This window comes from Coregonus lavaretus, assembly GCF_964263955.1.
Source record: "Coregonus lavaretus genome assembly, chromosome: 22".
Lineage (NCBI taxonomy): Eukaryota > Metazoa > Chordata > Actinopteri > Salmoniformes > Salmonidae > Coregonus > Coregonus lavaretus.
The window spans coordinates 26314709-26339983 of NC_140009.1; the positions used below are offsets into that span (position 1 = coordinate 26314709).

The window sequence follows — 25275 nt, forward strand, 5'->3', positions numbered from 1 at the left end:
GCCACAGGGAAGCTATTGGACTTCCTGATGAGCTAGTAGAAATGCAAACTGTCCAGCACCCTATTCCCTATATAGTGCACTACTTTTGACCAAGGCCCATAATGCTCTGGCCAAAAGTAGTGCATGTTGTAGGGAATAGGGTTCCATTTGGGATGCAGACACTCTCCAGCACACAATTCCCAGAAGGCGATTGAGGCAGGCTGGGTAGAATATGAACTGGAACAATTCATACAGATAGATTGGAATCTCATATTTGATATATGTGAAACTTCTATGGTGCTTATCTTAAACTATGGGTCATAAAGCACAGATAATGTATCATTGAGATGACATGGCACAAGTCAAAACTCCAGGTTTTAAATCACACCAAGGTTTTAAATCACACAGGTCTAATGTGCAAAACCAATGTGCATAAGATTGGTCAAAGATCAAACTTTGAAAATGTGCTCAGATTTACTTTCTCTTATTTTGTCCCATTGCTGTGCTGCAGTTGAATGGCTGCATTTGCCCTGTGCAAAGAAACAGACCTATGTCCTTAGTATGACTCAGATGTTGGGAAGGGAGCGCCAGGCCAGGGCTCAAAACAAGACCGCCAGGCCAGCATTCATTCTCTCTCTCTCTCGCTGGCTTTTTCAGTAGATGAGCGAGGAAGATAAGAGTTCAGGAACAGCCACAGCGCTGCAAACCTCTATAAAAGGAAGGTAACAGTGAGCCTCTGGCCTGTGTGTGCAGACTTTGAGAGGAGGGGATGGGGGTTGTGTAAGATAGAGAAACGCAGCAGCAACTTAATATTTCAGTGTTCTAGAACCCCATGCAGTTGCCACAGATTGAGTCATTGTTGACGAGCCTCTGTGTGTAAAATTAGCCTGTGAGCTCAGCTCACTGTCATGGTTTTTACAGCAGCATGGCAAGTACCTAGAAAAACAGAGAGGGCTCGAACACAGTGGCCCTACATCCAAATGTCAACACTCATACTAACATCACTTCTCCCTGAAGCGTCATGGGAGGACCGGGTTACTTGACCGGTCACTGTTGATCTCGACCCCCCCCCCCCCCCCCCCCCCCCCCAGTGGTAAAGCTGACCCTCTGGGACCTCAGTTTCAGCCCCCTACTTCTGTCTGTGTACCACCCCCCTTATCCTCATTCACATCAGTGGACAGCTTTAGCCTGTACACAACAGAGCCTCTGGCAGCCTGCCAGAGAGTACTGCCAGAGCTAGAGTGAGCAGGGAGAGAGAGGGGAGGGAGTGAAGGGTGAGGGAGTCGGTTGGGACTGGAGAGATGAGAGTTGGGGAGGAGAGAGGGAGGGAGATGGAGAGAGTGAATATTTACAGAAACATGGGAAGCGAGATCATCTGGAACAAACTTTTCACTGTGGTTGGGTTTATCTTTGGGTGCGAGGACTTAGTGCGTTCTGTCGACTTTGATGTACGATAGGGAGTGCTGAAGCTGTGGTCTAACAATCTTCAACTAAGTTGATTAGTCTACTTCTTGAGTAAAACAGAGGTGCATGTGTTGTACGAGTTAAGAGGAGAAAGTTATTTTGGTTGTTTTCATTCTTGTCTAATGATTGTTTTGCTATCTACACTTTGGGGAGGAAGAAAAGGGTTCATATCAGCAGTAATCATTCCAAAGTTAGCAGTGGTCTCTCTCTCCAGCCCTCTGGACTGTGGAACGGGACTCCTCATACACGCACACACCTGTTGGTCAGGATCCCGGTGAGGCTAAGCGCAGCAGCAACCACAGTCACAATCGGTACCGCTGTTCTCTGTTCTGGATTGGAAGCCTCTGTCTGTGGACCAGTACTGTAGAGGCTTGGCCGGACCTGCCTCTGTGTCCTAGGTAGTGTGGAGATGTCATCTTTGTACCCGCGCACCAAGGAGCTGTCCAGGACTAGGAAGTCTCTGTCAGACTCACCACCCTCCTCACCCTCTCCCACGGCCAAGAACTTCAGAGTAAGACACCAACTGTTACCTTTCTGTCGGATCCTCAGAGTAGTTTCTGTAGCCACTGCTTCCACTTCAAGCTTATTTGAACTGTAGAAACGAGTGCTCTCTGCTAGTTTGAATTCCTGCAAATTCTATTTAGGTATCACTGATTGTCCCTAATTGTGTGTTTGTGTGTGTGCGCGTGCCTTGGCTATCAATATTAAATGTTGATTATGTTGTGGCCGGTTTACTCCCAGCTCTTACTGTAATTGTCACCTCTAGTGTGCTAATCCAATATCACTCTACGTTAAACCTAAACAAAACACCTTACAGTATGTGGGTGTTAGTAGCTGATATATCATCCAGACTCATTTGATCTGTTCCTCATAGAGAGAAAAAAGCCTTCTCTGTAGATTAGATGTATTTAGGTCTGTGCTCTGGAGGCTCCTTAACACATGACCGGACGTGTCACTGTGCCAGCCACTTGAGTGTTACACAACCCTTGAAAGAGAGAGATGGGACTGGGGAGAATATGCGCTGCCTCGGAAGCACAGTGCGCCTGGCAGCATAGTCTGGAAAATATTTTGGGATTGAAACATTCCATTTGGGATTTCCTGTTGTTTTTCACAGTGTCTTATTAACTGATATGATTGGTGTTTATTGATGTTATTTATTAACTGATTATTTCATGGTATTGCCTCTGCCCTGGTAGTACAGAGCCACAGCGGAATATGCTCATTTAAATAATAAAAAAGTACAAGAAGAAAAGATGTCAACCATAAAAATAGGTTTTCAGATGGAAGTAATGGAGACAGGTGCTTAACTATAATGGCCCCCCACTATCGCAGTACTGACAGTACCGTATCATGGCCCTCCACTACCACAGTACAGACAGTACCAAATCATGGCCCTCCACTACCACAGTACTGACAGTACCATATCATGGCCCTCCACTACCACAGTACTGACAGTAGAGTATCATGGCCCTCCACTACCACAGTACTGACAGTAGAGTATCATGGACCTCCACTACCACAGTACTAACAGTAGAGTATTATGGCCCTCTACTACCACAGTACTGACAGTAGAGTATCATGGCCCTCTACTACCACAGTACTAACAGTAGAGTATCATGGCCCTCCACTACCACAGTACTGACAGTAGAGTATCATGGCCCTCCACTACCACAGTACTGACAGTAGAGTATCATGGCCCTCCACTACCACAGTACTGACAGTAGAGTATCATGGCCCCCACTACCACAGTACTGACAGTAGAGTATCATGGCCCTCTACTACCACAGTACTGACAGTAGAGTATCATGGCCCTCCACTACCACAGTACTAACAGTAGAGTATCATGGCCCTCCACTACCACAGTACTGACAGTAGAGTATCATGGACCTCCACTACTACAGTGCTAACAGTAGAGTATCATGGCCCCCACTACCACAGTACTGACAGTAGAGTATCATGGCCCTCTACTACCACAGTACTGACAGTAGAGTATCATGGCCCTCCACTACCACAGTACTAACAGTAGAGTATCATGGCCCTCCACTAACACAGTACTGACAGTAGAGTATCATGGCCCTCTACTACCACAGTACTGACAGTAGAGTATCATGGCCCTCCACTACCACCGTACTGACAGTAGAGTATCATGGCCCTCTACTACCACAGTACTGACAGTAGAGTATCATGGCCCTCCACTACCACAGTACTGACAGTAGAGTATCATGGCCCTCCACTACCACAGTACTGACAGTAGAGTATCATGGCCCTCCACTACCACAGTACTGACAGTAGAGTATCATGGCCCTCCACTACCACAGTACTGACAGTAGAGTATCATGGCCCTCCACTACTACAGTACTGACAGTAGAGTACCATGGCCCTCCACTACCACAGTACTGACAGTAGAGTATCATGGCCCTCCACTACCACAGTACTAACAGTAGAGTATCATGGTCCTCCACTACCACAGTACTAACAGTACCGTATCATGGCCCTCCACTACTACAGTACTGACAGTAGAGTATCATGGCCCTCCACTACCACAGTACTGACAGTAGAGTATGATGGCCCTCCACTACCACAGTACTGACAGTAGAGTATCGTGGCCCTCCACTACCACAGTACTGACAGTAGAGTATCATGGCCCTCCACTACCACAGTACTGACAGTAGAGTATCATGGCCCTCCACTACTACAGTACTGACAGTAGAGTACCATGGCCCTCCACTACCACAGTACTGACAGTAGAGTATCATGGCCCTCCACTACCACAGTACTAACAGTAGAGTATCATGGTCCTCCACTACCACAGTACTAACAGTACCGTATCATGGCCCTCCACTACTACAGTACTGACAGTAGAGTATCATGGCCCTCCACTACCACAGTACTGACAGTAGAGTATCATGGCCCTCCACTACCACAGTACTAACAGTAGAGTATCATGGACCTCCACTACTACAGTGCTAACAGTAGAGTATCATGGCCCCCAGTACCACAGTACTGACAGTAGAGTATCATGGCCCTCTACTACCACAGTACTGACAGTAGAGTATCATGGCCCTCCACTACCACAGTACTGACAGTAGAGTATCATGGCCCTCCACTACCACAGTACTGACAGTAGAGTATCATGGCCCTCCACTACCACAGTACTAACAGTAGAGTATCATGGCCCTCCACTACCACAGTACTGACAGTAGAGTATCATGGCCCTCTACTACCACAGTACTGACAGTTGAGTATCATGGCCCTCTACTACCACAGTACTAACAGTAGAGTATCATGGCCCTCCACTACCACAGTACTGACAGTAGAGTATCATGGACCTCCACTACCACAGTACTAACAGTAGAGTATCATGGACCTCCACTACTACAGTGCTAACAGTAGAGTATCATGGCCCCCAGTACCACAGTACTGACAGTAGAGTATCATGGCCCTCCACTACCACAGTACTAACAGTAGAGTATCATGGACCTCCACTACTACAGTACTGACAGTAGAGTATCATGGCCCTCCACTACCACAGTACTGACAGTAGAGTATCATGGCCCTCCACTACCACAGTACTGACAGTAGAGTATCATGGCCCTCCACTACCACAGTACTAACAGTAGAGTATCATGGCCCTCCACTACCACAGTACTGACAGTAGAGTATCATGGCCCTCTACTACCACAGTACTGACAGTAGAGTATCATGGCCCTCTACTACCACAGTACTAACAGTAGAGTATCATGGCCCTCCACTACCACAGTACTGACAGTAGAGTATCATGGACCTCCACTACCACAGTACTAACAGTAGAGTATCATGGACCTCCACTACTACAGTGCTAACAGTAGAGTATCATGGCCCCCAGTACCACAGTACTGACAGTAGAGTATCATGGCCCTCTACTACCACAGTACTGACAGTAGAGTATCATGGCCCTCCACTACCACAGTACTGACAGTAGAGTATCATGGCCCTCCACTACCACAGTACTGACAGTAGAGTATCATGGCCCTCCACTACCACAGTACTAACAGTAGAGTATCATTGCCCTCCACTACCACAGTACTGACAGTAGAGTATCATGGCCCTCTACTACCACAGTACTGACAGTAGAGTATCATGGCCCTCCACTACTACAGTACTGACAGTAGAGTACCATGGCCCTCCACTACCACAGTACTGACAGTAGAGTATCATGGCCCTCCACTACCACAGTACTGACAGTAGAGTATCATGGCCCTCCACTACCACAGTACTAACAGTAGAGTATCATGGTCCTCCACTACCACAGTACTAACAGTACCGTATCATGGCCCTCCACTACTACAGTACTGACAGTAGAGTATCATGGCCCTCCACTACCACAGTACTAACAGTAGAGTATCATGGTCCTCCACTACCACAGTACTAACAGTACCGTATCATGGCCCTCCACTACTACAGTACTGACAGTAGAGTATCATGGCCCTCCACTACCACAGTACTGACAGTAGAGTATCATGGCCCTCCACTACCACAGTACTAACAGTAGAGTATCATGGACCTCCACTACTACAGTGCTAACAGTAGAGTATCATGGCCCCCAGTACCACAGTACTGACAGTAGAGTATCATGGCCCTCTACTACCACAGTACTGACAGTAGAGTATCATGGCCCTCCACTACCACAGTACTGACAGTAGAGTATCATGGCCCTCCACTACCACAGTACTGACAGTAGAGTATCATGGCCCTCCACTACCACAGTACTAACAGTAGAGTATCATGGCCCTCCACTACCACAGTACTGACAGTAGAGTATCATGGCCCTCTACTACCACAGTACTGACAGTAGAGTATCATGGCCCTCTACTACCACAGTACTAACAGTAGAGTATCATGGCCCTCCACTACCACAGTACTGACAGTAGAGTATCATGGACCTCCACTACCACAGTACTAACAGTAGAGTATCATGGACCTCCACTACTACAGTGCTAACAGTAGAGTATCATGGCCCCCAGTACCACAGTACTGACAGTAGAGTATCATGGCCCTCCACTACCACAGTACTAACAGTAGAGTATCATGGACCTCCACTACTACAGTACTGACAGTAGAGTATCATGGCCCTCCACTACCACAGTACTGACAGTAGAGTATCATGGCCCTCCACTACCACAGTACTGACAGTAGAGTATCATGGCCCTCCACTACCACAGTACTAACAGTAGAGTATCATGGCCCTCCACTACCACAGTACTGACAGTAGAGTATCATGGCCCTCTACTACCACAGTACTGACAGTAGAGTATCATGGCCCTCTACTACCACAGTACTAACAGTAGAGTATCATGGCCCTCCACTACCACAGTACTGACAGTAGAGTATCATGGACCTCCACTACCACAGTACTAACAGTAGAGTATCATGGACCTCCACTACTACAGTGCTAACAGTAGAGTATCATGGCCCCCAGTACCACAGTACTGACAGTAGAGTATCATGGCCCTCTACTACCACAGTACTGACAGTAGAGTATCATGGCCCTCCACTACCACAGTACTGACAGTAGAGTATCATGGCCCTCCACTACCACAGTACTGACAGTAGAGTATCATGGCCCTCCACTACCACAGTACTAACAGTAGAGTATCATTGCCCTCCACTACCACAGTACTGACAGTAGAGTATCATGGCCCTCTACTACCACAGTACTGACAGTAGAGTATCATGGCCCTCCACTACTACAGTACTGACAGTAGAGTACCATGGCCCTCCACTACCACAGTACTGACAGTAGAGTATCATGGCCCTCCACTACCACAGTACTGACAGTAGAGTATCATGGCCCTCCACTACCACAGTACTAACAGTAGAGTATCATGGTCCTCCACTACCACAGTACTAACAGTACCGTATCATGGCCCTCCACTACTACAGTACTGACAGTAGAGTATCATGGCCCTCCACTACCACAGTACTGACAGTAGAGTATCATGGCCCTCCACTACCACAGTACTGACAGTAGAGGATCATGGCCCTCCACTACCACAGTACTGACAGTAGAGTATCATGGACCTCCACTACTACAGTGCTAACAGTAGAGTATCATGGCCCCCAGTACCACAGTACTGACAGTAGAGTATCATGGCCCTCTACTACCACAGTACTGACAGTAGAGTATCATGGCCCTCCACTACCACAGTACTGACAGTAGAGTATCATGGCCCTCCACTACCACAGTACTGACAGTAGAGTATCATGGCCCTCCACTACCACAGTACTAACAGTAGAGTATCATGGCCCTCCACTACCACAGTACTGACAGTAGAGTATCATGGCCCTCTACTACCACAGTACTGACAGTAGAGTATCATGGCCCTCTACTACCACAGTACTAACAGTAGAGTATCATGGCCCTCCACTACCACAGTACTGACAGTAGAGTATCATGGACCTCCACTACCACAGTACTAACAGTACCGTATCATGGCCCTCCACTACCACAGTACTAACAGTAGAGTATCATGGTCCTCCACTACCACAGTACTGACAGTAGAGTATCATGGCCCTCCACTACCACAGTACTGACAGTAGAGTATCATGGGCCTCCACTACTACAGTACTGACAGTAGAGTATCATGGCCCTCCACTACCACAGTACTGACAGTAGAGTATCATGGCCCTCCACTACCACAGTACTGACAGTAGAGTATCATGGCCCTCCACTACCACAGTACTGACAGTAGAGTATCATGGCCCTCCACTACCACAGTACTGACAGTAGAGTATCATGGGCCTCTACTACCACAGTACTGACAGTAGAGTATCATGGCCCTCCACTACCACAGTACTAACAGTAGAGTATCATGGTCCTCCTCTACCACAGTACTGACAGTAGAGTATCATGGCCCTCCACTACCACAGTACTAACAGTACCGTATAATGGCCCTCCACTACCACAGTACTAACAGTACCGTATCATGGCCCTCCACTACTACAGTACTGACAGTAGAGTATCATGGCCCTCCACTACCACAGTACTAACAGTAGAGTATCATGGCCCTCCACTACCACAGTACTGACAGTAGAGTATCATGGCCCTCCACTACCACAGTACTGACAGTAGAGTATCATGGCCCTCTACTACCACAGTACTGACAGTAGAGTATCATGGCCCTCCACTACCACAGTACTAACAGTAGAGTATCATGGTCCTCCTCTACCACAGTACTGACAGTAGAGTATCATGGCCCTCCACTACCACAGTACTAACAGTACCGTATCATGGCCCTCCACTACCACAGTACTAACAGTACCGTATCATGGCCCTCCACTACTACAGTACTGACAGTAGAGTATCATGGCCCTCCACTACCACAGTACTGACAGTAGAGTATCATGGCCCTCCACTACCACAGTACTGACAGTAGAGTATCATGGCCCTCCACTACCACAGTACTGACAGTAGAGTATCATGGCCCTCCACTACCACAGTACTGACAGTAGAGTATCATGGCCCTCTACTACCACAGTACTGACAGTAGAGTATCATGGCCCTCTACTACCACAGTGCTAACAGTAGAGTATCATGGCCCTCCACTACTACAGTACTGACAGTAGAGTATCATGGCCCTCCACTACCACAGTACTAACAGTAGAGTATCATGGCCCTCCACTACCACAGTACTGACAGTAGAGTATCATGGCCCTCCACTACCACAGTACTGACAGTAGAGTATCATGGCCCTCCGCTACTACAGTGCTAACAGTAGAGTATCATGGCCCTCCACTACCACAGTACTGACAGTAGAGTATCATGGCCCTCCACTACCACAGTACTGACAGTAGAGTATCATGGCCCTCTACTACCACAGGACTGACAGTAGAGTATCATGGCCCTCTGCTACCACAGTTCTAACAGTATCACGGTCTCCCAATACTGTCAGGAGAATTCCAATGAATACTGTCACACTTTCTGTTTATCCTTTTCTTTTCATTAACTGTCATTTTCTAGGATTCCTATTATATCCACACTAGAGCTCAGGCATGACGTTTCCATGATGTCAGCACAGCAAGAAGAGATTTTGGCAATATTTTCCTGGGAGAAAAAAGTGCACCACAAAAAGCTACTGGAAGTGTCATGGTGTGATATGTTTAGAACTCTCCTCTTTGTTATGAAGACCTGGTGCATATCTCTCTCCAAGGGAGATGTGTTGTTGTGTGCAGTAAAGCAGCAGATATTAAGCTACAGGCCTTGACTGTAAACAAGCAAACACATCTGCCTCCTCAGAGGAAATGCTTCATGTCACACTTTGGACAAGAGCAGAGATTTGGCTAGAAGTCCTGCCGCCTCTCAGTCCTTGGACGAGGAAAAGTCTTCCAAGTGAGAATAATAAGCCAAAATGGGGAGGTACTTTAGTTGTTTACTCTTATCAGTAATTTCCTAAATTATGGCCAGAAACAGGAGAGATCTGCAGTGAATAGCTGGAAAAGCAACATAGGCTTTTATGGTTATGTGTACAGTACAGTAGCCTATGGTCATTACGGTAGGGTGAAACTCACTCATATTTTCCAGTAGGGTGAACGGGCAAGAGTCCAGGCAGCCAGCCTAAGGGATAAGGGGGTGAGAAAGAAGAGAGAGGAGGGAGCTGACCATTAAAGGGGTCCTTCAAGAAATTAAACACTTTGCAGAGCAATAACATTAAGCACAGCCTCACTCTGATAGGCTTTGCATCAGGGCTGGGACAGGGAGGGAGCTGATTAAAAAGCATAGATAGTGTGTAGGAGGGAGTGATGGTGATTGTTTTACTGGCTGCATAGAATGGAGTGCTGGTAACTGGGGAGTGTTTATATACTGTACAGTGCCTTCAGAAAGTATTCACACCCCTTGACTTTTTCCATATTTTGTTACAGCCTGAATTTTTAATTGATTACATTTAGATTTTGTGTCACTGATCTAAACACAATATCCCATAATGTCAAAGTCGAATTATGTTTTTAGAAATGTTTACAAATTAATAAAAAATTAAAAGCTGAAATGTCTTGGGTCAATAAGTACTCAACCCTTTTGTTATGGCAAGCCTACGTACGTTCAGGAGTAAAAATGTGCTTAACAAGTAACATAGTAAGTTGCATGGACTCACTTTGTGTGCAATAATAGTGTTTAACATGATTTTTAAATGACTACCCCATCTCTGTACCCCACACATACAATTATCTGTAAGGTAAAATATACAAAATCTTGCAGAGAGCCTATCTAACTGACAATCTCTTTGGAACCAAGACTTAAAAATAACTGATATTGGAACAAGATGGAAGGAATTTGGAACATAACTAACAAAATTACAGTTCACTAAAATGTACGCTTAATCCAGTATAAACTAATGTATAGAATGTATTATACAAGAGACAAAATTCACTAATTCTACAGCACAAGGGCAGAGTCATGACTCAATAATCTGTCTTCAGGGAATGCTATGAAGTCCAAAAGTTATGGGCGGAGTTAGAAGTAGAAGTATTACAATGTAAATGTACTTTTAATCAGTCTGTTTGCATATTTCAAGACATGGCATATGAGGGTGCAGTGAGAGAAACAAAATTGTGCCGTTTGAGGCCATGTGGTGGCGAGTGATGCGGGTGCTGGAGATGGGGGTGTGAGCAGGTGGGTCTGGGTATGGTGATGTCATTGATGTTTGTGTGTGTGTTTGTATGTGTATGTTTTGTATTGTTTAAAAAATATATATATAATTGTTTATTTAATCCCACTCTGTAACAATACAAAATGTGGAAAAAGTCAAGGGGTGTGAATACTTTCTGAAGGCACTGTAGGGAGTGTACTAAGGAGTGACCCTCCACAGCAGCCCAGTCAACCCCCAGCATGTGTACTGTACAGCAGCAGACCCTCTGTGTGCTATGTGCTGGTTGGTCGTGACGAGCTGTAAACCCATCGGCTGTGTGTTTACATAGAGCCCACAGTGCAGTTCAGGCACGCACCCGTTCAGCACAGCCAGCTCCATCAATCTAAGGCTGTGCTGTTATTTCTACCATTGTGGAATGTCTCCCCAGGCATCTGTTAGGCCTTACATGGCTTATGGAATCCCATGCAGATTCTGATTATTTTATATGAATAGAGAGAGAGAACTTTGTCCAGGCGCAGTGCCATGATGTGCCCATCATATCTCTCTTTGCTGCTCTATAAGGTTCTGCTAGATAACTCAGAACACAGTGTAGGTTGCATCCCTAAACTCACTGCTTCCTGAGGCACTCCTACTGTCCATTTCCATAGCTGCTTGGCCCCACTACGAAGTCTTGCAGCTCTTTGGCCCAATGCTAAGGAACCCAGATGTTTTTAGGTGAGATCAAAGCCCACATCACTGTTTGACTATGTTCATTTACAATGTTTCAGGATCCATAGACATTGTAAAATAATTATAAATAAATTAACTTGCCAAGAATTTTTGATTAGCTTTGAAAAAAACCATTAAGGAAATTCATCTTGGTAATTCATTAATCTGTGAAATAGGTCCCACATGTCTGATCCCCGAGCCTCTGGCCCGCTCACTATAAGGCTAATGGAGCTAAAATGGAAGGAGATTTAGAAATGTCACAATGGATGTTTCTGCATGACCTAGATTAGTGGTTCCCAAACTGTGGTACTGGTTTGGGTATCCCCGCTATCTGCAAGCCTGCTCCAAGAGGTACCTGGAAATGACTAGTGCCATTTTTCACAGTGTAAGAATATTTATGGGGACTTGTTGCTCAAAGGCCAAATTCCTTTACTATTAGTTCAGTACAAATTAGCACTCTTAAGTACCTTTAAACTTATTCCAGCAGTTACACAATGAGCTGATAGGTTTCATAAGTCAGGGGTATGCAACTGATGGTCTTAGAGGTATGCAACTGAGAAAGGTTTCACACTAAAAGTGAGAAAATATGCCTGTTTGGAGACTAATTGTAGCCTCAAGTGAGACTCAAGTGAGCTGCCTGTCAGTGAAACTGTGGATAGATTGTCAAAGACATGAGACCACCCAGTGTTAGTGTTTTATCCTGTACAGTTCATCAGAGCGGTCATCCTGGCCCTCTCATCCTTGGCCCTTCTTCATCAGAGGTCACTGGGGTCTCTCTGTCCCTGGATGGAGACAAGGCTGGATGGAGTCGAACACATGACCACATAAGGCCAGGCAGCTTTGGCAGTGCTGTATAAACATTCACAGAGGAGAGGACTCTCTCTCGTGGTGCGCCTTGAATTTACTCCCCCTCCAAAATCCATGTGGATGTTAGTGTATGAGCCTCCTAATAAAGACCAGGCAGTTAGGTCTGCTTCTGCTCTTGGGTGTGTCCTGCATAGACTCACAACAAACTTTTACTTTAAAAAAACATATTGTATTATCTTTCTAGAGATCTCATCAACTGTAATGTATAAAATAATATCAATATGTATATATAAATAGTGTGTAAATAGTATTTTTGTTGTCTCTTGGTGTCTCGACAGTATATAACTCCTATAATATTTTTTATGTATTGTCTTATTTTGTTCTTGTCTATAACTGTTCTGCACTCTGTAATGTATTTTGTTTTTCTGTGGACCCCAGGAAGAGTAGCTGCTGCATGTGCAATAGCCAATGGGGATCCTAATAAACTAAACAACAGTGCATCATCCCATGCAGCTATCCATGCAAAAGTAATCTGCAGTATTTGAATGGTGAACTGCAATGCACTTATTTAACAAGGTTTGCACTTATCCCATGTGCACTTCAGGAAAATTACATTTCAGATTTAGATATGATACTTTTTCACCAGTTAGTTTTGATGTAGTCAACTACTTTTTCAAAGTAGCTTTAACTTTCTAAACTATATTTCTCTTTAGCTTTAGTGTAGCTCAACTTCTTCCAGTGTGAATTAATTGGTAGCTTGGTAAACTATATTTTCAGAGTAGCTACCCCAACACTGACAGACCAGAGTCTCATCCAGAGTGTTTCCACAAAGGATAGATCCAGTGGCCAGGGAATAAGCTGATCTCTTTGTGAGTGTTTAAAAGGCTCTCTTTCCCAGGCAGGAGAACAGCTCCAAATCTCAAAGAATGCAAAGAAAACATGAGATCTGAGCAGAGATCACAAGGATATCACACTATCTCTCTCCTCTCTCTCCCACTCTTGATCCCTCTTTCTTTCTCTCTATCGCTCTCTCTTTTTCACAATTACACAATTTTCTCTGTATCGTGTCATGTCATAATGTGCAATGATCCAGGATCAGCCACCATGACCATGTTTATCGACTCTCAGAACACTACCCTGCCCTCCACCCAGTACCCTACTCTGCCCCTTAGTCACTGTCACTAGCCGGCTACCACCGGGTACATTACCCTGCACCTTAGGGACTGCTGCCCTATGTACATAGTCATGAACACTGGTCAGTTTAATAATGTTTACATACTATTTATATATCAACTGCTGTATAAAAAAAATATTGTGTGCTTGTTTGACATTTACTGCATTGATTGATTGAACTAGGAACATAAGCATTTCACTAAACCCACAATAACACCTGCTAACTGTGTACGTGACCAATCAGATTTGATTTAAACACAGTGTTGATAGGTCTAGTCATTATTGAGTGCAGACAACCATATTTGCTGCCTGATTCACTAAGAACAGAGAGCACAGATGGAAACTGAAGATACACATGTTGGACCAAACATAGTCTAGACTTTACACTTTATTCAAGTAAATGGCTCATATCCATACACAATTTACCCAACTGAAAGGCAGTAAACACCTCCGGTCAGGTCAGGGCAGCCATGCAGTCAAATAGTCAGGACTAGATCACACCAAGCCAGTATGTGTCTCAAATGGCATCCTATTCCCTACATCCCGATAGGGCTCTGGTCAGAAGCAGTGCATTATATAGGGAATAGGGTGCTATTTGAGGCACATCCAGTATGATTTCAGCAGCATGCTGTACCCTGAGGTCATCACTTGGAGTCTCTCACCCAGTAAACTGGGTATTTTAGCGACATGATGTCAATTCTGCGCTGCAGGCATCTGCGCGGCAAACACTCACGAAAAGATTAATGGGGTTTACTGGATCATTTGTGTAGGCCCTGTCCTTTGGGACACAAGCCATCTGAACACAATGTGGCTTGGATGTTACAAAGGTTCTCTTTTTCTTTGCATGGTGTCCTAATGGAAAATATTTTACTCTGTCTGAAGTCTCTGGTTGATATGTCATACAATTGAAATGTCTCAGATTGATTTCACAAAGTAAAAGCTGTTTGTTATTACGTTTCTGACTTCACTAACATGTTTTTTCTCTGTTCATTTTCAGCATGACAGGGCATCAAGGTATGTACAGATTCAGATATTCCTTCTCTTGCGTACTTCTAAACCTGATTGCTATTTTAGTTTTTTAGCTCATGAGATATACAGTACCAGTCAAAAGTTTGGACACACCTACTCAAGGGTTTTTCTTTATGTTTACTATTTTCTACATTGTAGAATAATAGTGAAGACATCAAAACCATGAAATAACACATATGGAATCATGTAGTAACCAAAAAAGTGTTAAACAAATCAAAATATATTTTATATTTGAGATTCTTCAAAGTAGCCACCCTTTACCGTGATGACAGCTTTGCACACTCTTGGCATTCTCTCAACCAGCTTCATGAGGTAGTCACCTGGAATGCATTTCAATTAACAGGTGTGCCTTGTTAAAAGTTAATTTGTGGAATTTCTTTCCTTCTTAATGCGTTTGCGCCAATCAGTTGTGTTGTGACAAGGTAGGGGTGGTATACAGAAGATAGCCCTATTTGGTAAAAGACCAAGTCCATATTATGGCAAGAACAGCTCAAATAAGCAAAGAGAAATGACAATCCATCATTACTTTAAGGCATGAAGGTCAGTCAATCCGGAAAATGTCTTCAAGTGCAGTCGCAAAAACCATTTAGCGCTATGATGAAGCTGGCTCTCATGAGGACCGCCACAGGAAAGGAAGACCCAGAGTTACCTCTGCTGCAGAGGATACGTTCATTAGAGTTAACTGCACCTCAGATTGCAGCCCAAATAAAGTTCAAGTAACAGACACATCTCAACATCAACTGTTCAGAGGAGACTATGTGAATCAGGCTTTCATGGTCGAATTGCTGCAAAGAAACCACTACTAAAGGACACCAATAAGAAGAAGAGACTTGCTTGGGCCAAGAAACACGAGCAATGGACATTAGACTGGTGGAAATCTGTCCTTTGGTCTGATGAGTCCAAATTTGATATTTTTGGTTCCAACCGCCGTGTCTTTGTGAGACGCAGGGTAGGTGAACGGATGATCTCCGCATGTGTGGTTCCCACCGTGAAGCATGGAGGAGGAGGTGTGATGGTGTGGGGGTGCTTTGCTGGTGACACTGTTGGTGATTTATTTAGAATTCAAGGCACACTTAACAAGCTTGGCTACCACAGCATTCTGCAGCGATACGCCATCCCATCTGGTTTGCGCTTAGTGGGACTATCATTTGTTTTTCAACAGGACAATGACCCAAAACACACCTCCAGGCTGTGTAAGGGCTATTTTACCAAGAAGAGTGATGGAGTGCTGCATCATGTGACCTGGTCTCCACAATCACCTGACCTCTACCCAATTGAGATGGTTTGGGATGAGTTGGACTGCAGAGTGAAGGAAAAGCAGCCAACAAGTGCTCAGCATATGTGGGAACTACTTCAAGACTGCTGGAAAGCATTCCTCATGAAGCTGGATGAGAGAATGCCAAGAGTGTGCAAAGCTGTCATCAAGGCAAAGAGTGGCTACTTTGAAGAATCTCAAATATAAAATATATTTTGATTTGTTTAACACTTTTTTGGTTACTACATGATTCCATATGTGTTATTTCAAAGTTTTGATGTCTTCACTATTATTCTACAATGTAGAAAATAGTAAAAAGAAAGAGAAACCCTTGAATGAGTAGGTGTGTCCAAACTTTTGACTGGTACTGTACATACAGCACTCCAAATTGATAGTTCTATGTCAATGTTCCAACAGTGTTTGTTTAATGTATGTCACTGTTGCAATGTCAGCTGTGTTGCTGGATGTTGTAAACCACCCACTCAAGGAGCTGTGCATCTGTCTTCCTCCCAGGTCGGACTCTGGTGGTGGGGACAGCAAGGCTGAACCCCTGGGCAGAACCAGCTCCTACACACGGAGGGAGACCAGACTTGCAGCGCTGAACAAGCAGGAGGACTACAAGAAGGTAGGCCTAGTGTAGAACCCAGAAGGGATGCAGAAGTTTGCTCTTGAAAAATATATTTTTTTATCTCAATGAGACTAACTGATAAAAAAAAACATATGTACATATTATTTCTCCCACATACAATGGCATTCATGTCCTATTTAGGAGAAAGTTGTGTATGGGGCAAGAAGTGAGTAATGTAATACAATCCCACTTCTTGTTGATTCACCTGGTGTAGAGCTATCAGAGCTGGACTATCATAGGACAAATGTTATCATATGATAAGGTATCTCCAAGTGGCATAAGCATTAACCCTTTGGTTTGTCCTCTTTCAGATGTATGAAGACGCCTTGGCAGAGAATGACAAGCTCAAGTCCCGGCTGGATGACAGCAAACAGGAGCTGACCAAGATACGCACCCAGCTGGACAAAGTCACCCAGGTACAGTATACTAGGAGTGGGTCTGATTGGCTGATGACTATCAGTCATACAATAGAGCCCCTCTCCAAAATCGATACTGCGCACAACACTGAGACTGTCCTGTATAACCATCTGTAGACCATCTTAATTAAGTTCAGTCTAGTTCACACGTCTCAACAACATGCATATTGCATTTTAGCAATACATTGTTCAAGGCAACTGCAAGCTGATTAGAGAACGAACCAGTGTATCCCCTACAAAGTTTTCAAACATACTGTATTTAAAATTCAGTTTTAACCCACTGCATTCTTTTTTTTCACTTTGTGATAACAGTGCCACTCTGTCTTACAGAAACAGGACAGAATATCTGAAAGGTCCACTGTACTTGAATCAGAAAAAAGGGTATCTATCACTTATTATAAATCTTGAGGGCTTCTTTTTCTTTTTTTATCTGCCTCATCTACTTGATTTCACCACTCCAATTCTCTTTCAATCCTGACAGCTTGATGTCGACATTTTCTTTCACTCACCTCTTTTTTTCTGATCTCAGTCTCTTTTTTTCTGATGTCGTCCATGTCATTTTACTGTAGTGTGTTGGTCTCTGTATGTTAATTCCACTATGGGCTCATTATCATGTGTGGGAATCAAAAAATTACTCTTATCTTAACGTCCATTATGATTCTGACCTGAACGACCTGTTCTAACATTTCCCTTCCTCAGGAAAAACAGGCTCTGGAGAAGAGGGTAACAGACATGGAGGAGGAGCTAAAGGTAAGGTCTCCACTGCAACAGGAAGGGGGGAGGTCAGTACAAGGCCCTGGTTGGTTAGCATAGGCAAACAGGTGAAGGTGAGGTTGAGGGAGTAGGTCAAAGCTTCAGGCTCATTACCCAGTATCATTCTGAGTATCCCCTGCCAAGGTCAGGGCTCAGGAAAAGGAGTGAGAAACTCCAAGCTGCTGCTACAGTGACACACCCAGCAGTACAGCCTGCTGTCTGTCGTAGGCTACACATATTCTGCATTTCAAAGAGCAAGGGGGAGAGCAAAACAGCAGCAGAATATCATTCAGGACTGAATAGATGTGAACCTGATGTAAGTCGGAACCACTTCTAGCAATATCCAAAGGTTAGGATGACAACTCAGCATGTGACACAGAGATGTGAGACGGAAGACGGGAACAGAATGTTTGACCCCATGTTATGACCCCATGTTGCCTCAGCAGGAAGCTGCCCCAGTGAGAAATTTCCGCTGTGGGTACCAGCCCTGAGCCCCGAGCATGAGGCAGGCTGGCTCAGGGCCAGGGAGGGGGGACGGGACGGTGAGTGGTCTGGTCTGTACGCCACGGAGGAGTGATTGACACCTGCCTGTCACCTCACCTCTTTAGAGACCTGGGCATGAACACATGTCTGTGCACACAAACAAACACACACATTGCATACGTTAGAGCACATACACCAGATACGTATGTAAAGTCATATCCCCGCAGGCTGGCTGTAATGTCATTACAACCAGAAACTAGGTTGTTTGGACGTCATTGCAACAAGTTTTGCTCACTGGGATAGAGATATGCACATACAACATTATACAGATGCTTTTTCTCTATTCACATATACTGGTGTGTTTCTACACTTTTCCCTGTGCCACAGTGTCTGTCCAATGTGTGGAAATTCTGGTTACTCTCTATGGCTCTTTCTTCTTTTGGATGAAGGGCTAGGATTATTTCTGTCAGCCTCTGAAACTCCAGCACTGGCAAAATTTGTGAATTTATCTACAGGGCTTAGTGAAGTCAGCTCTGGTAGATATCAAAGAGTTCAAGAGCATTAAAACATCATGATGGATAATTATGCATTCTCTCTCAATCTCACCCCTCTGGCTCCCTCCTCTCTCTTCTCTCTACTCTCTCTCTCCACTCCAAGATACACTTTTTAATAGTGGTCCTTCAGAACAGTGTGTTGTGAAAGGCTTACAGAGACAGCACAGAGAAACAGTCTGACATATCCATGGAATTTTCAGTCCGAGTAAAGGCAGACTTCAAATGGTTTCCTCCAAAGTGCCCTGGGGTGTTAGCAGCTGGATCTCCTCCATCTCTTTCTCCCTAGCCTTCTCTCTTTCTCCCTAGCCTTCTTCTCCTCACTCGGCTTCTCTCTTCTCTTTCTCCCCAGCTTCTCTCCTCCCTTCAGGCTCATCTTAACTTCTTCCCTTTCTACCTGACTTTCTTTTCCTCTCTGGGTTTCTGGGGAGAAGCCTCTGAGGCCACTCTCTGAGCCACATGGGGCTCTACTTTCCTCTGTCTCTGTGTGTGCTACCTCCTTGCCTGCCTGTGGTTTTCCTTAGGAACGGCATCAAACCACATACCTCTCCACTGATCCACACTGATGTTTACCTCAAAGTCTTGCCAGGGAACCCAGGGAAATTAATCATTTCCATTGTCCTATAACTTATTGGGCTCTCTTACTTATGGCTCAAATTGAATGTTATATTGAAAGTCCCCTGCCCTCTTCTCACCCCAGCATGACTGACAAGCTATGTAATCCATATAGCACCTCCCCAGCCACTGCCTTTTAAAACTGCCCAGGTTTGTGGAGAGCAAACCTAATGATAGCTCCCTGCTGTGCTTAGCTTTTCTTTTGCATAGATGTCTCTTTTGACGATTTATTTCTTGTTTCCTTTTACAGTATCTCTTTGTGTGTGAATGTCATTGAGGAGCTCCTCAGTGTGTACGTCTGCCTCTGTGCGTGAATGCGTGTGTGTGTTTATATCTCTACCTCCTCCCTTGCACTGGCCTGCCCCCCTGCTCTCTCTTTCTATCTCTCCTTCTCTCTGAATTCCTGTGTGTATAGGCCCTCTCTGTTCTGGCACTGCGGAGCGGCAACGAGCGTCTGCTGGCTGAGAACAGGGCCATGCTGCGTGTCCTCGCCCGCCTCTCCGAGATGGCCTCCCTGCCTGAGACAGAGGACCTCTAACCCCACTGTCCCCCAAGCCTCCACCTCTCTATCCCTCCTCTCGCTCAGCCACACCTCCTCCACTGCCTTCCTCCTTCTGGTTCTCCTCCTGCTGCAGCTCCCCCTCCCCTCTCTGCTGCTGTACTCTTCTCAGGCAGGTTCCGCCCACCTCCCACTCTCACTCCTCCACCTTTGGCCTCTCTCACTCATGTGGCATACCTCTCTCTGACTCACTCTCCCATAAAACCAATGAAGGGCAACCCCCTAAAACCCCTTCCCCTAAATGATATTGTGACCGCTGCCTTTAAATCTATTTTGAGCTACATCCATGCTGCATAGGTGAATTACTAGGCGGCGTAAAGACCAGGACAGTAGTGGTTGCAGCCTGACATTTCTCCAGTGGTTATTATTACAGTATAGTCAAGCGAGTCACTTAATCATCAGCTTGAACGAACCCAGAAACAGTCTGAACGCTGCTTGAGAGACTGCTGCATGGCATAGTGCCGAGGTCACCAATGGAACCTTGTAGGGATTAACATGATTGCAATTTTCCATTTCACAAATCTGAAATGTTCATTGTTTGCCTCTTTTTTTGCCAGTGTCCAATGTAAAGTGGCTGACAGGGAATTTTACATTTTAAACTATTACGTTTGTCTCAATCATGTGGTAGTGGGAGTGGAATGTGTAATCTCATTGGCATCCATTAACTCACTAAACCCTTTTCCACTGGCCCAAAAAACATGTGCACATTAGTGTGTGTGTGTACTACACACAGCTATGTCTGAGACAGAGACAGAACAGGACAAACAGTCCTTGTTCTCCAGGGGCATTCGCAGTATGCACCGTCAAATGTAATGCATAACAATATGCTGCTATTTAATTGTGGTAACTGGACTAGACAGGAGAGAAGAGATGAGTGCATCATCGTCTGTGTTGGCTTTTTCATGCAAGCAAAAAACGTTATTGTTCAGTGCACTGTCTGTGGGGGATGGGGGAGATTTTGACAAAGATTGTGGTTATTTTTAATCATTACTCATGCTGTGGGAGATGACCTAGATTGAGGAAGTTGACCGCCTTGCATCTCTCTCCCTTTCGGTTCGCAGTTTGCAAATAGAACCATACGCCAAATAATGTCCCTACTTTTTGCACGATCATACTGTATTGGCATGCTCTCATTGCTTTACATCATATTTGGCTGAAAGCCAGTCTTTTGTCCATCCTTTGCATGTCATGACTGTAGAGATTGTAAGGTTCAATCATTTAGCAATGAGTTCTTGGTGATTAAATATTGAATATCATTCTTAATTTTCCTGAAAATGATAAACAATGTTTATATCATGTCTGTCAATGTCCCTCAACAGAAGGAACATAGACAAAAGACAAGGCAGTGTCACTTTCACATATTGTATTTCTGTACACAGTATGCGTCACCACTGTTCCTTGTAGTGAACTAGCTACCATGACAATCTAATGCTGCTCTCTCTGTTCCTGTAGGTCTTGACAGAGCTCAAATCAGACAACCAGAGACTGAAGGACGAGAACAGTGCTCTGATCCGTGTCATCAGCAAGTTGTCCAAGTAAGAGGGTGGATGCCCCCTGTCCAAAGTCAGACACTTCCCTGAAGCTTGCAATGTGTCACTATCATTGGCATTTGGTACCCTCCCACCCTGACACTGAACCATGGTGCTTCTCAGAGGCATGGTGAGGAACCTTCCAACTCCTGATGACCCCTGCCCTGACCCTTGACCTCCATGCTCTTAGGCCCACTTCATACCAGGAGGTCAAAGGTGAGAAGAAGAGCACACAGCGTCCGCACAAAGAGAGTGTTGGTCTGGGGTATAGTAAACTCCGAAACTCCAGACCAGCAATCCAAACAATATTACATCCACATATTTTACCTGTACATCACAAACATACTGTATGTATGTATTTATTTTGTGCTTCATTGTGCACTGCAAAAGATTCTTCTTTCTTTTTCTCAAACTACTGAAAAAGCACTCATAGGAATTACTTTCAATAATCTTTCATTACAGTAATAACATTACACATTGCCATGAATGTTTCTGATGTCAGGTGTTGTGACTTGTTTATGATTCATGTTTATGCTTTGTAGTTCAATTGAAGTCACAATTTCCGTCACAGACCCTTTTCTCTGAGCTGCTCATTAGTGTGGTCTATCATAGTCTCTGAGATGTCATATTTGTCACATTTGTTGAATATTTTAATAATTTATTTATGCGTTTTTGGTTTAGAATCTTTATACTTATACTCAACTATATTTCTACCAATATATTATTAATATGTATCCTCTTAAAGCATTTTATGAAACCATACTGTTTGGAGTCCACATAGTGCTTCATGTTATGAGATGGACATCATCTTTTTTATTTCAAGTGAAACCTGTACATGATTTGTAATGCAGATGGCACAGGGAACAACACACAAGGGCCTTCTTTACGTGCCTTTCCTGAAAGACCAATACAGCTGTCAGTCTACACATGTACTGTACGTATATTTAAAGACAGTATTTTACGTTGAAACAACTTTACCATGTATGTATGTATGTATTGAGATGTACGAGACCGGAATACGGACATGCTACTTGTACACACGGCTGTGGTTTGATCACTTGCTTAATAAACTATAGAGGTGAAATATATGATAAGTCATAGTGAGTTCTCACTACCAATGTGCCCTAAATTCCAGATATCTTGCGAAATGAAATGGGCAGCTCTTAATCCAACCCTCTGATGCTGAAGTTGAAATCCCCTTGTAAAGAATAAAGTAAAGTCATGATGCACAGACAACACATGAATCCAAGCTAATTAAAAGGCCTTTATTTCCTGTTTGTTTTGTACAGAGCTGGTAACACTTATGATAGATCTGTATTGAGTTATTTGGTTCCCTCGATAACTTTACAAGGATCCCCGATGCTCATCCACTGACGGGTTGTAGGGAGTTTGTATTTGAGCAACGTTTTTTTGTCCAGTCAAGGGCTAAAGCATGCGATCCACAGTAGGCACAAGTACTGACATGAACACGCGCACCACAACACTAAGACACATAGAAATACAGCCAGAGGACACACAAGGTCCTCTGAGGCTTAAAAAGAGGATGAAGAGCGAGGAGAAAAAAGGAAAACATTCTTTTGGAATACAATTCTAGTATGGAGAATGAGGAGTGAAGGAAAAGTTCGAGAGGGTTGGTACTATTCTGCGCGTTTTGGCAGTACAGTATATATATCCATGTTGTAAACGTGAAAGACGACGTTCCTCTGGAAATCAGTCATTATAATTCCGGATCCAAAGACCTCAGCGAGCCCAGTTCCACAACAACAGCACATTAATGGTAAGACAAAACAGTGAATTCATGGTGGAAAAGTTCAATAATTGTCTCTTCCATTGGCCCTACTGCAGTTTCGCATTCTAAATATAACACAATAGAAACACAACACTAACATAGTGATTATTACAGTACAAAGAGGAAACAAAGCGAGCTACAGAGACAGAGACAGGAGAACACATCGTTAGGTGGTGAGTGACTTAGGCCCACTGAGACACTCCCTAACACATTGCTGACATGGAAGTTGGATAATATGATGGACTCTAGTTTGGAGGGTTTCCCTTTAAGTCTCATTGACCCCTTTTTATAATGTACTTGAATACTTAATTTAAAATGCCTGATAGAAACAAAGCAGCCAGTAGTACAAAATAAGTGTAGTATGTAGTGTGTGTGAATCATCATGCTCTTAATCCATTGTTTCTTCCCCTGCTGAGATATAGCCTACAGTTAGTTTCTAAAGCAGTTGTGCATAAAGTAGAATATATATTTAGGTAGTATATCAATTTAGGCTATCAAAAAATATGTATTCCTATAATAGAAATCATTTTAAACTCTTTTAACCATTGTAAATAAAAACATGTTTGTTAATTATTTTCATCACCACAAATGTACAATTAAGAATGGTTTATGTATTCTGGGCATGCAGATATATATGTCTAGGTATAGTAAGTTGCAGTAGTACTGTGTTTTTGCACTGCAACCGCTGACTTTATAAAGGGCCTATGCTTTTTGTTCCTGTAACACAGGGGTTCTCAAAGTGGGGTCCATGGTCAGATCTCAAATCATATTTCATTTTGTTTTATGAATATTTCAGATTAAATGCATTTTGGCAAAGGGATCTGTGGCATAAGTTTAGAGGGTGTAATATAATACAATGTAATATTATTAATCTAGAATTTGTTCTTAACCCTGGGCAACATGGGCCTGGGAGTCTCACAAGGATATTGGTATCCAAAATGCTCCACCAATTATCCATTTTTCTACTTAATAATTCATAAAGCTAGAATTCTTAGTTGCTACATCAATTTTTGTTATGGAATACCATAATATACCCATTGATTCTTGAAGAATATAACTTATAAATGCCTCATGAGATTAGTTCAACTGTCGTACCGCACCCCATCAGAACCCAAAATATAAGCTTGTTTTACTCCAATGTTTGTAAACAATGTAAATGTGAACAAACACTGTATAGCCTCAAAATATTGTTAAAACTATCATTTTGATTTCATGGATGGTCAGTCCTTGTATCCATAGCTCTTCAGTCCTTGTATCCATAGCTCTGTCTATGCATTTGAGAGTTGATACATTTCTCCAGGCCCATCTCTCAGCTTTTTACCAAAACAGAGGTGGGGTGATGCGGGGTGTGCCTTTGTTATTGTTTCAATTATAAGGACTAGCTTCAAACTTTAAAACTGCAACATTTTCTTTCTGCCTCATTGCAAAATGTGTAAAATTGCAGGATATTAGCTTGAAACCTGCAAAATTGCCAAGAGGTGGGCCTTTAAAATGTTCCTTGACCAGAGACTTGGTTCATCCGGCCATGCACTGCTGAAGTCATAGTAAAACTCCCTGTATGCAATTTTCTTTATCTCACTCAAGTTATGAGGGGGTCCCTGATGAATTTGCTCTCACAAAAGGGGTCCCCGGCCCCAAACAGTTTGAGAACCCCTGCTATAACACACACAGTTCTCAGTCTCTTTTCCCCATAGAGCTACAGTGGCTTGTGAAAGTATTCACCCCCCTTGGCATTTTTCCTATTTTGTTGCCTTACAACCAGGAATTTAAATGGATTTTTTGGGGGTTTGTATCATTTGATTTACACTACATGCCTACCACTTTGAAGATGCAAAATCTTTTTTATTGTGAAACAAACAAGAAAGAAGACAAAAAAACAGAAAACTTGAGAAAAAAAAAAGTCAATACTTTGTA

The 25275-nt window shown here is 43.8% G+C and overlaps 1 protein-coding gene across 2 annotated transcripts; it reads left to right on the top strand.

The window, feature by feature from the left end:
- Positions 1-1295: 1295 nt before the first annotated feature.
- Positions 1296-22806, top strand: LOC311149711 (protein phosphatase 1 regulatory subunit 12B-like). 2 transcript variants are annotated; one of them, XR_014615045.1, is made up of 8 exons: positions 1513-1954; positions 14752-14768; positions 16552-16663; positions 16978-17082; positions 17413-17463; positions 17782-17832; positions 18282-18377; positions 21496-21569. XR_014615045.1 is itself a non-coding variant. In XM_084186920.1 (7 exons), the coding sequence occupies exons 1-7, from the start codon at positions 1853-1855 to the stop codon at positions 21580-21582; spliced, it is 525 nt and encodes a 174-aa protein (XP_084043046.1). In that variant the 5' UTR covers positions 1296-1852; the 3' UTR covers positions 21583-22806. The 2 variants fall into 2 exon arrangements, 1 of the variants encoding a protein (XP_084043046.1); XM_084186920.1 differs by lacking the exon at positions 18282-18377 and having other exon boundaries at positions 1296-1954; positions 21496-22806.
- The last annotated feature ends 2469 nt before the right edge of the window (positions 22807-25275 follow it).

What these genes read in the sequence shown, in the direction of transcription:
- LOC311149711 (XM_084186920.1), top strand. Translation starts at nt 1,853, where the DNA reads ATGTCATCTTTGTACCCGCGCACCAAGGAGCTGTCCAGGACTAGGAAG. An exon ending in AGCAGGAGGACTACAAGAAG is followed by an intron (nt 16,664 to 16,977) that starts GTAGGCCTAGTG and finishes GTCCTCTTTCAG; the next exon opens with ATGTATGAAGACGCCTTGGC. An exon ending in AGCTGGACAAAGTCACCCAG is followed by an intron (nt 17,083 to 17,412) that starts GTACAGTATACT and finishes TCTGTCTTACAG; the next exon opens with AAACAGGACAGAATATCTGA.